The 12,064-nt window shown below is 42.1% G+C and overlaps 2 protein-coding genes across 2 annotated transcripts; both read left to right on the top strand.

The window, feature by feature from the left end:
* Positions 1-18: 18 nt before the first annotated feature.
* LOC113044553 (uncharacterized) lies at positions 19-4,365 on the top strand. The gene is made up of 2 exons (XM_026204635.1): positions 19-3,691; positions 3,972-4,365. Exon 1 carries the CDS (start codon positions 36-38, stop codon positions 3,096-3,098), a length of 3,063 nt encoding a protein of 1,020 aa, XP_026060420.1. The 5' UTR covers positions 19-35; the 3' UTR covers positions 3,099-3,691; positions 3,972-4,365.
* Positions 4,366-6,010: 1,645 nt separating this feature from the next.
* Positions 6,011-11,833, top strand: LOC113044558 (interferon-induced protein 44-like). Its single transcript, XM_026204640.1, has 7 exons — positions 6,011-6,181; positions 6,308-6,341; positions 9,056-9,262; positions 9,407-9,553; positions 9,648-9,819; positions 10,480-10,580; positions 10,713-11,833. Exons 4-7 carry the CDS (start codon positions 9,467-9,469, stop codon positions 10,881-10,883), a joined length of 531 nt encoding a protein of 176 aa, XP_026060425.1. The 5' UTR covers positions 6,011-6,181; positions 6,308-6,341; positions 9,056-9,262; positions 9,407-9,466; the 3' UTR covers positions 10,884-11,833.
* The last annotated feature ends 231 nt before the right edge of the window (positions 11,834-12,064 follow it).

The raw sequence follows: 12,064 nt of genomic DNA, 5'->3' as shown, positions 1-12,064 counted from the left end.
TGGTGTTTCAGGCCAAACTGCCGAGCTTTTGCAGGATGTGGAGAGGCTTTGGAAGATGGATACCTTGCCATATCAAAGCAGTAGACTGGCTATGCGGTCGAAGCAGGATAGAGAAGCCGTGGAGCTGTTGGAAGCCAAGACTCAAGACTCAAGACTCAAGAGTGCAAGTTGGAAACATTCTTAGATATGCAACGCCGTTGTTACGGAAGCCGAATGTTCCCCCCCTTAGAGCGCCTATCAAAGCCGTCCTACCTAATCTCCGGAGTCTTGAGAGACGTTTGGGTCAAGACCCATTACGTGCCCAGGAGCACAGTGCAGCGATCCACAAGTTAGTGGAAGGTGGAGCAGTCAAGGAAGTTGACCCCAAAGAGACCTCTACTACAGATGAGTCGTGGTACATTCCACACCATGTTGTGAGCCACAACGGGAAGAATCGGTTGGTCTTCAACTGTTCCTTCAAGTTCCAAGGTATAAGTCTGAATGACACCCTCCTTCCCGGTCCTACGCTGGGCCCCTCACTCCTGGGAGTCCTGTTGCGCTTTAGGGAACACGCGGTAGCAGTCAGTGGCGACATTCGAGCAATGTTCCATCAGGTTCGACTCCTACCGGAGGATAGGTCACTTCTTAGATTCATATGCCGTGATATGAGACGGGATGAAAGCCCTGACGTCTACGAGTGGCAAGTTCTACCCTTCGGTACTGCCTGCTCACCGTGCTGTGCCACTTTTGCTCTTCAGATGCATGCAAGAAATCATCCTGGGCCAGGAGGGGTAGTGACACATTCAGTGGAACACTGCTTCTATGTGGACAATTGTCTCCAGAGTGTTCCCAACACAGACGAAGCCAAGGTGTTGGTTGACAGTCTCAGGTCAGTGTTATCCTCTGGAGGGTTTGAGATCAGGCAATGGGCTTGCAATAAGCCAGAAGTTCTTCAGCACCTACCAACAGAAGCAAGGTCAGATAACATGGAGGGATGGCTTTCAAAGAATGAGTCTGGGTTGTCAGAACCGATCCTTGGGCTCAATTGGCAGTGGGAGACAGACACCTTAGGCTACAAGAGCCGGACTCTACAGTACACATCCCTAACCATGAGAAATGTCTATAAAGTGGTCGCCAGACAATACGACCCCCTGGGATTTATCGCACCCTACACAACTCGCACCAAGCTGATTGTCCAAAGCATGTGGGACAAACCGCGTGATTGGGACGACCCCCTCTTACCCGCAGACTTGCAACGGGCGTGGATGGAGTGGGAATCAGAGTTGCCCTTGTTGTCGAGTATTTCGCTGCCCAGACCTTATACTCCCACTCATGCCCAGCAGGAGATCACCTCTCGGCAGATTCACGTGTTTAGTGATGCCTCCGAAAAGGCTTATGGGTCAGTGTCTTACATGAGGACAGAAGACACTCAGGGTAGAGTCTATTTGGCTTTCATAGCAGCCAGATCCAGAGTAGCACCCCGCAAACAGCATTCTGTTCCCCGTCTTGAACTTTGTGGTGCCTTGACAGCAGCTCAACTTGCCAAGACCATCGAGAGAGAGCTGACCGTGAAGTTGGATCAGATTGTTCTTTGGAGTGACTCGACAACAGTGCTGACATGGTTGCGGTCTGAGTCATGCCGCTTCAAGGTGTTCGTGGGTACTCGTGTGGCAGAGATCCAGGAGCTCACAGCAGGGTGTACCTGGCGCTATGTAGACTCTGCACGGAACCCAGCCAACGATGTCACCAGGGGAAAGACATTAGCAGAACTAGTCATGCCTAATCGTTGTAGTCAAGGCCCATCCTTCCTCCTTAAAGGACCTGCTGAATGGCCATACTCACCGGGAGAGGTGTCAGGACTTGATACCTCAGAATACAGGAAGCCAACTTCCTGTGGAGTGGTATGCAGTGTGGATGGAAAAGAAACCACTCTAGGCCAGTCATTCTCATCTTGGAAAGCTCTGGTAGAGGCAGTAGCAGAGGAGGCTCACGGGGCGGCTGACCTGAAGAAGCCCTTGTCTGCAGAGGACTATCGGCAAGCAGAGTTGACGGTTTTCCGTAGAAGTCAATCAGCGTGCTTTGCAGAGGAGCTGAGTCGTCTCAAAGCTGGAAGGTTGGCATGTCGGAGTAGCCGGCTTCTTATCCTCTCCCCAGAGCTAGACCCGGTCGAGGGAGTGATTCGAGTAGGAGGTAGACTCCGACGTGCAGAGTTGCTGGACCCAGCGTTCAAACATCCAATTATTTTGGACCCTTCATATTGGACAACTAAGCTGCTTATCCAGGATTATGATGCACGTTTGTGTCACCCAGGAACAGAGCGGGTCTTCGCAGAAATACGGCGTCAGTTCTGGATCCTCCGAGGTAGAGAAGCGATTAAGAGGGTTCAGTATCAATGTCAAGAGTCCAGGAGATGGAAATCCAAGCCATCAATCCCGAAGATGTCTGATTTACCAGTAGCCCATTTACGGTTATACAAGCCAGCGTTCTACTCGACTGGAGTAGATTGTTTTGGACCGTTCCAAGTCAAATTGGGGAGGCGTTCAGAAAAAAGATGGGGTATCATTTATAAGTGCCTCACCACCCGAGCAGTGCACTTGGACCTCATACACGGGATGGATGCCGACTCCTTTCTGATGAGTCTCAGAAGATTCATTGCCCGCCGAGGGACTCCAGCGGAGCTCTACTCAGACCAGGGTACAAATTTTAGAGGAGGCGAGAAGGAGCTCAGTGAATGCTTCCGCAGTATGTCCTCAGATCTCAGACAACTTCTTGCCAAACAAAAGATTGACTTCCATTTCAATCCTCCTGCCGCACCTCATTTTGGGGGTACGTGGGAGCGGGAAATCAAGTCTGTCAAGGCAGCTTTGTACACGGTCATAGGAGTTCAGCCAATCTCTGAAGAGGTACTGTACACCGTTCTTCTCGAAGTTGAGGCTATCTTAAATTCGAAGCCGCTGGGTTACACCTCGTCTGATGTTGTTGACTTGGATGCTATAACCCCAAATGTTCTCCTCATGGGGCAGCCAGATGGGGCACTGCCCCAAGTAGTGTATCCTAAGAGTGAAGGACTGAGCAGACGAAGATGGCGACATTGCCAAGTTATAGCGGATCACTTCTAGGCCAGGTTCATTCGGAGTTATTTGCCAACCTTGCAGCACAGGCAGAAGTGGCATGGAGCCCCAGAGGATCTGACAGTGGGCTCAGTAGTTCTGTTGATAGACCCACAGTTCCCCAGAGCACTCTGGCCCATTGGTAGAGTGGTTGCAGTACATTGTAGTGCAGATGGTCACGTGAGGTCTGCGGATATCCAAGTCAAGGATAAGGTTTATACCAGACCTGCTGCCCGGCTGATTACTCTTCCAACGATACCTGACACTGAAGTGGATGAGCAATGCACTCTAGGTGCAACAGATTTAACTTAGCCTTTTGCGGAGACAAATTGCACACAATTTGGGGGCGGCTGTGCAAAAGGCGATAAAGAGAGCTACAGAGTGCTGCTGCATTGAATCTGTTGAGGACTTTGATTTTGAAATATGTACATCACGTATCGGTGCGTGTGTGCGCATACGTGCCGACGTCAGTATGAACCAATCGACAGTCTGTGTCTGTGACATTTAGCGATCGGTCTCTCCGCATAACGAGTGCCAGAGATGTTCATTGTCATTTATCAGCCTCAGCTTGACTGTATTTGTGCTGTGTGCGTCCTGTAGAAGTGAGTAACGATCGTTTTACACTGTTGTTTGCTTTATAGTTGTTTGTTAGTTGTGACGCAGTTATTGCATGAGATGTGCTGCATCTGAGGTATTTATGATTGCAGTTAAAGTTACAATGTTAATACCCATATTATTGATCACATAGATATCAGTGAATGTGATGTTATATTCAGTGTTTCTACTATTGTATTACAGCCTGAGGGGAGCAGCCTAGAATGTATGTCAATATGTTTATTATGTTAATTACTGATGTTAGATTCCTGTTCTCTGTGTTTGTAGGAATAAACCACACACTTCCACAAACTTGTATGCATATGTCCTGCACATATCTATAATACATCAAGCTCTCATCCTTTGATAATCATCCAGCCTGTCGTGAGTCAAACCAACTGCATTAAAGATCACACAGTGGATAGCCTGTACATTTGATTCCATTCTGGATGGATATAACTTGCACTTGATTCAGCTTCATCATCTCGATGTTCTCTGATGCTGCAATTACAGAGATTGAACAGAGCTAAGAATATTCATCTAATCTGAGTTTATAAAGCAGCCCATCGACTGAACAGAATACCCAAACCTCTCATCGTGAACAAGCTCATATTACAGTATCCTGACATTTGACCACTGCAGTTTATGTAAAGGCTGTCTTCCTTCACCAATGTTAATCATCATACTTTATGATTATTAAATGTATTGAAACTAATACTCTGCTCTGTGTGTTCTGACCGACACACCCGGTTCACTACGATACCTTGCTAGCCTTAGTAATTCAGATAGCTCTTTGCTACAGAAGTCATAAGGCCTACTAAGCAGAATATACATTTATTTTTGTCCTTTATTTATTTTGTTTAGAAAACGAGTCCTTTAGAGTATTTAAAGTCCTTGAAACCCTAAGAAAAACGATTTTTAAAGAAATTATTTTATTTGTGGAAGCACACTTTGTATTTTCTGTATTTGATTTTTTTTCCATTTCCTGTATTTTATTTTATCTTTATCTATTTCTCAAGTTCTACAAAATTTGCATTCTACGCAAATCAAAAACTAAAAAACTAAAAAATCTGTTAAAAAATGTTGTGACATCCTTATTCTCTGCAGGCGAATTTTAGTCTTAATTTAACTGGTCCACACGCAGACATTTGTGTGATGATGTCCAACTCGTTTTATGAAGAAGAAAGCCTCAAGTTTTCAGAAACATCTATACGAAAAAACTTTGAAAAAAACAGCAAAAAAAATGTCCCCATCAGACAAAGCTTCAAACTGATTCAGTTTTATTTTTGTCGTCGTAATTTGTTATTTATTTAATTATAAAAATATATAGCTATTTATTGTAGGCCTATATCATGTTTTTTATTTAGCCTATATTATATTTAGCCTATATTATTATTTCCTGTCCTGTTCTGTTGTTTAGGCCATCTGTTCTGGGCCGGGTTTTCCGATAACGATTTAGGCTAGCCTATCTTAGCTCTTAAAAGCGCTCTCTACGTGCAAGCTTATGAAGGTTAGCCGCAATTCCTCGCGCGTTTTCCAATAAATGTACATTTTCACAAAAATGTAGGCTACTGAACTCGTAGAACGATACGTGCTACTTGAGTCACTGTCCATTCGCAAAGTGCTGAACTAGGCTACTAACCTTATATGGAATCGTATTCTGAACGTTTAGCCTAACAATCGTCATCTGTTGTGTATTAGGAATCAAGACAGGTAAAAATTAAATAAAAATATATAATGACATTCTATATAGATAAGATGATTGGAGCTATAATTCTATGGTAGAATGTCATTCTATATAGATCATTGGAGCTAACTGACTCTTGCCGTATCTGGTCGGCAAAACAGTAAATTTCAGCGCTGCTCTTCCTCTTTTAGATAAAAACCCAAGTCCAAATCGTTCATTGTCATTCTATATAGATCTTCCAGATTTAGGTCTGAATTTCCGTGCTACTATGATGTTGCCAATGCGTCAAAAAATATTAATCAAACGACAGTGCCCCCCCGCCGATGATCCAATGCCCCTCCAGTAGATCTGCTCTGACGCCGACTCTGACGTAGAGCATGTTAGCATAAGGCTGCAACATAATGTGTTGCTAAAACAAAACAAAAAATATTTGCACCTAATGGATACATCAAAGCAATGAAAAAAATAATAATTCTGCACCAATGTGCATTTGGGAGTGTATACTATGCATGCCATAGTATGCATGTGTAACCGACATCTTGGATAACTGAAAAGAGCTAGATCATGTTGGGGTAGGGTGGGATTTGAATAATGCTGCAAACCTTACATAAGGCTTGCAAAAATGAAAGTGAAATTAAAACGGATACATATATAACGGTTCTGGTGTGGGTCTAATTTTAGTATCTTCTGCTGAGACAAATCAGATGTGCTCAAGGATAGAGTTGATATAAATATATTGAAGAGAGAAAAATGGGATCATCAGAGTCTACACCAGTGCCACGGCCACCATCACCACCACCACCAAATCCAGGTGAGAGGATCTTTTTTACCACTTTTTATTTTTAAAATATATACACATTTATTCTCAGAGACATGCTACTCCATAACTGTTGTTAACTGCTATACATGTATATGACCTACATATTTTTTTCCAAAGAACTGGATAAACCATGGAGGAAATTTGACTGGGGGTAAGTTACAAATACTGTATAAGAATAATAATTATAAAGAAACAAATACCATATGGTGATAAAAATATAAATTATTCATTATTATAAGAATTCTGAATGTGCAAATAAGCTTTTTACAGATGTAGAATCCTGAGATGTGTTATGTATTGTTCAGGTGCATAGCCTGAGGGGGAAAATAACTGTTCTCATGTGGATTATTTAGATATAATGTATATATATAGTTATGTGCAGGATGATGATGCATCAGCCAATGTGTTATAAGGAAATAAACAAATATTTACCAATTTAGTTGTAAGCACAAAATGTAAAATATAAAAAAGAGGTAAGTATAGATTTTTACTGCAGTGAAGTTCCAAAATTTGCATATGCCTACACGATGCGTATAACAATTTTGGAATATGAACATTTAAACAAATAGATCTAAATATCATCTAATGACCTAAAATGACCTAAACATAAGTTCATAATTGTACTGTTAATTATTATGGGAAATTTGTGTTACATAATTTCATTAAAGGAAACAAAGTATGGTTATATTCTATTCCAGACATAGACAATATGACTCAATTGTGCCATGTAACAAAACATATGTGTTTTCTTTTAAAGGTGCCATCTGTAATGTTTGGCAAAAAAAAATCAAGTCATACTCCACATTCCATAACAGATGGGGGCAGTATGCCTCAATAAAGTGAATTAGTCTACTCTAGAGTAACAAACGAGAAACGGCATAGTCTCTATGCTCCGCCCCTACTTTCACAACAACACTACAGCCATAGCTGAAGCCTAACTGTGCGTTCACACCGCCGGCGTCTAGAGTGTCAAAAATCGCTCTTGCCGCTCTGCTCACGACGCTGCAGAAAGATTTGTGGGCGCTCAGACGCTCTAACGTAGATCGAATGCTTATTTTGTATTTAAAGCGCCTGCAAAGCAAACAAGCTTGTTGATCTCGTGCAGACTAACCACAAGGAATTATAACCTCATTAAATATTGTTGTGGACGAAATATTATGATCCTTTACTTAAAATGAACAATCTCAGACACCTTGGTCCACGTATCACTTTTAATTAATTTTTTTATGTCCCTGTAGGCAAACAGGGACACATCATAGATTAATACAAACGCTAAACAGCATTAATCAACCTGTCCTTTATTCTGCTTGAGAGCTAATGTGCCAACTCTCAAGCATTCACTGTGAGACACACGCAATTGACTCTTTTCACACGCTTTCACGCCACACATCAATTTTTTCATGCACAGAAAAACCACGAAGCAAAGAGGACACGGAGACCAACAGACTAGACAGAGCAGGTTAGTTATGATACATAGGGCTGTGCAAAAAATCGAATGCGATTTTCATGCACCTCTCATCAGTAAAGACGCTCCTGTAATTAGAAGTATATCTCCAGCATGTGCGTTCAGATCAGGGTTGCCAGGTTTTCACAACAAATCCTGCCCAGTTGCTTCTTAAAACTAGTCCAAAACTAGCCCAATCGCGTTTCTGGGAGGTTCCCCGATAAAAATTGCTTCCCATGGTTAAAATATAAATTTTTGGGAAGGGTTTCCCTGGTAAAATTAGCATTTTAGGGGCTAAATATCACGTTATTGGTATTGGGATTGCTTCAAACCGCGGACATGAAAAACAACCGCGATGTTGTGTAGATTTTCAGTGAATTACGTTTCCGTGTAGGAAATGCCAACCAGTGTTGCCAAGTCTGTGGTGGTTGTTTTTCATTTCCGCTGGTCACAGCGACCCCAATACAAATAACATGATATTTAGCCCCTAAAATGCGAATTATACCAAGGCAACCCTGCTAAAAAAACTATATTTTAACCCCGGGAAGCAATGTTTTATCGGGGAGCCTTCTGGAAGCGAGATTGGGCTAGTTTTGAGAAGCAACTGGGCAGGATTTGTTGTGAAAACCTGGCAATCCTGATCTGAACACACGTACTGGAGATATACTCCTAATTACAGGAGCGTCTTTACTGATGAGATGTACATGAGTAAAGACATGCACAGCCCTATATAATAAAATGGGTAACGTTAAGTTATAGCTAGCTAATTATCAAACGCAGCTACGGTTAGCCATCGCTAACATTAGCACGTTTATCGAACAGCCTTCGATACATTTCTATGTTATAACTTCCCGAAAACAAATACACAAACATATAAAACAAACTTCTAGCGAAATACTAACAGCATCTAACTTGCAAGTTCAGAGTCAAACCTCATTTCTTTCAGGTCCATCAGTTGTCTCCAGCGATTAAAAGCAGTGCCGATGTTTACTCTGGTATTCTTATCGGATTTGATTTGTGATTCCGAGCGCGGTTGTTTCCCTGTAGCGGGTGTTGGTCTTTTGCCAAGGGCTTCAGCTATCCTTCCTCTCTCTTCTCTGAACTGAAAGTAGTGGGCTGTACTTTCCACATGATTGACATCAGGTCCAGGTACGCCCTGCGAGTTATTCGTGTATTCGTTGCAGGTTGGCTGGTGGTTATGTTGCCCGCACACCGCCTCTCACGGCCGAAACTGGTATTACAACACCTGCCGGGCCGGGGCTAGTAATGCTAATGATAATTAAGGTTGATATCTCTGCAGCACTATAACTTGACATTTTTTTTATGACATCATCGCCTTTATTTCTTCTCATTCTTTTGATGCGTGTAGGTCATGTTATGGATATTTTTACCTCAATTTCTGCATATGGCACCTTTAACAGACAGAAAGAAGACCTAAAAAAAAGCTTGAAAACTTCTGTCCAAGTCATCCAGAAGTAAAGGACATCAAGATTCTGGTAGCTGGACCGATCGGAGCAGGAAAGTCCAGCTTTATTAACTCACTCGATAGCGCCTTTCTGGGACGGATCTCCTCTAGAGCACTAGTTGATACATCTGGTGGTGGTGACAGTCATAGTTTCACTAAAAATGTAGGTATTCGCCACCTATAGCTGCATGTCTTTTACAAAAAACCCAGAAATGTTGACCCACACTTGGGCGTTTTAAGCATTTTGCCTAATCGTATGAGGATTTCTTCAAAAATGTTCACAAATATATTTGGTCATGATTTGCAGCTCAAAGGATTCTCCATCAGAAGTGGGATAAAAACATTGCCCTTTATCTTCAAAGACATCATGGGCTTAGAACCTGCAGCATTTGAAGGGTCGCAAACAGAAGATATCATCAATGTTGTGTATGGTCACGTGAAGGACGGCTATAAAGTAATAAACCTATTCATTAATTTATTAAATAAAAGATTTGTATGTGTGTAATATATCTGATGTTTAACACATTTTACTGAATTTCCAAACTTAGTTCAATGAAGAGAAGCCACTCACTTATGAGGATCAAAAATTCAACCAAAACCCCAACCCCTCCGACCAGTCTTTCTGCCTGGTTTACGTCCTACCAGCAAATATAGTCCAATACACAGATGATCATCTTATTGACAAGCTGAAGATCATCCGCCAGAGAATCAGTGAAAAGGGTAAAACGTCCCCCTAAATTATTTTCACTCATGAACTCACATACATTACATAACATTGGAGAGAGGAGTCAGTATAATGATAGTGGGTTGGGTTTGTGTGATGTGTTTTTTTATTGTGTATGTGGACAACATCACAAACAAGTTGCAAGAAAAGAACAAGTAACTCTCAAGCTTGATTGCTTACATTGCCCGTCGGCCAGTATTTGGATCATTTATTACTGATTTATAGCCTAGACATGGGGAAGTCGTGGCCTAATGGTTAGAGAGTCGGACTCCCAATCGAAAGGTTGTGAGTTCTAGTCTCGGGCCGGACGGAATTGTGGGTGGGGGGAGTGAATGAACAGTTCTCTCTCCACCTTCAATACCACGACTTAGGTGCCCTTGAGCAAGGCATTGAACCCCCAACTGCTCCCTGGGCGCCGCAGCATAAATGGCTGCCCACTGCTCCGGGTGTGTGCTCACAGTGTGTGTGTGTGTTCACTGCTCTGTGTGTGTGCATTTCGGATGGGTTAAATGCAGAGCACAAATTCTGAGTATGGGTCACCATACTTGGCTGAATGTCACTTCACTTCATATAAACCTTTCAACAAACTCTGCCACACATATGCTCAATTTTTAGAAAAATATTTAACTTTAACATTCCCTCTACATTTCCTGTAGGGATTCCTCAAGTGGTTGTCATGACTAAAATGGATGAAGCATGTCCACTGGTCCAAAAAAATCTGAAGAAGATGTACACTAGCAAGAAAATCAAGGAGAAGGTGTGTAATATCATTCAAAGACATTCATGTGACACTTGCTGGGACTTTAACATAATAGCCTATGTTGATCTGATCGATAGTCACGTCTATTTTTCAGATTTTCTTATATTCTCACATTCTGTTTCTGTCCAGATGGAGTTGTGCAGTGCTAAATTAGGTGTGCCAATGACAAACATATTCCCTGTGAAGAACTACCACAATGAGATCGACACAGATGATGACACCGACGTTCTGTTACTAAAGGCTCTTGAACAGATTGTTCAGCTTGCTGATGATAGATTGGAGGATGTTGATAGCTACTGAGAAAAATAAAGTAGTTGTAGTGTAGTGTAGTTTTCTAATAAACTTTGCTTTGCTCACCATGAGTATCTAATGTAAGATGCTTTGGAGCATCTGCTAAATGCTTAAATGTAAACGTAAATTCAGGATTCAGAATTTAGCTGTGAGTATCGTAGTCTTCGGCTTTGACCAGCATGTGCATCTTATTTCAGCAGATAATCTTGACCATTGCAAAATTTGTCTTTGAATGAATCTCTATTCCAGTGGCTACTGTGATTTCCCAAGTATATATGGCACAGACTAGTAGCCTACTGTAATACTTGGGGACTAATGGTTAGAGAGTCAGACTCGCAATCCAAAGGTTGTGAGTTTGAGTCTTGGGGTAGCAGGAATTGTAGGTGTGGGGAGTAAATGTACAGTCCTCTCCCCACCTGTGCATGCGTGCGTGCGTGTGTGTGCACTTTGGATGGGTTAAATGCAGAGCATTAATTCTGAGCATGGGTCACCATACTGGCTGTATGTCACATCACTTTCAAACAGTGGCTAAACAGCAGCAATAAATATCTACTGCAAATTAGGATGTCTGAAATGAAGAAAAAGTTTTTTTTTTTTTTAAATGCAGGTTCCAAGCTGAAAATGTATTTGCATTAAGCGTATTAATTTATGTAATAATTTTTCGTATTATTATTATAATGAATACTTTTAAAGTGCTACACCAACCTGAACAAAACCTATGGGGTCTGTTGTATTATTTTCTTTTCACATGGCACAAGATGGCTTTCTTGAATGTCGGTTACACAAAAATGACAAAGTGGTTCTGGCAGTATAATATAATATAACTTCTAATGCCAAGTGCTAAATATTACATTTACAAATTAAGACATTAGGAGTGCACTGAAAAGAGAGGTGTAACGATAAAAACTCCCTAATCATTGGGAAGAAGGAGGCGGGAACCGGCGCACAATCAAAAAGCATTTTAATAATCAAAAATAAATACAAAACGGCGCGTCAGCCCCTCACGGCGACTGACGCGCACAAATAAAAAAGCAAACATAAAATAATGTCCCAGGCCTGGTCCTCTCTCGTCCTTCACGGTCGTCACTCCAGTTTTATATCCTTCCATCTCCTACGTGGGACTCGATACTGGCGGTGGGGCGCAGGTGTAGCTCATCTCCAATCACTACACCTGGCCTCACTCCTCGTTC

Source organism: Carassius auratus, chromosome 26 (genome assembly GCF_003368295.1).
Source record: "Carassius auratus strain Wakin chromosome 26, ASM336829v1, whole genome shotgun sequence".
Classification (NCBI taxonomy): Eukaryota; Metazoa; Chordata; class Actinopteri; order Cypriniformes; family Cyprinidae; genus Carassius; species Carassius auratus.
The sequence above is the reverse complement of the archived record's forward strand: the minus strand, read 5'-3'. Positions and strand labels throughout refer to the sequence as shown.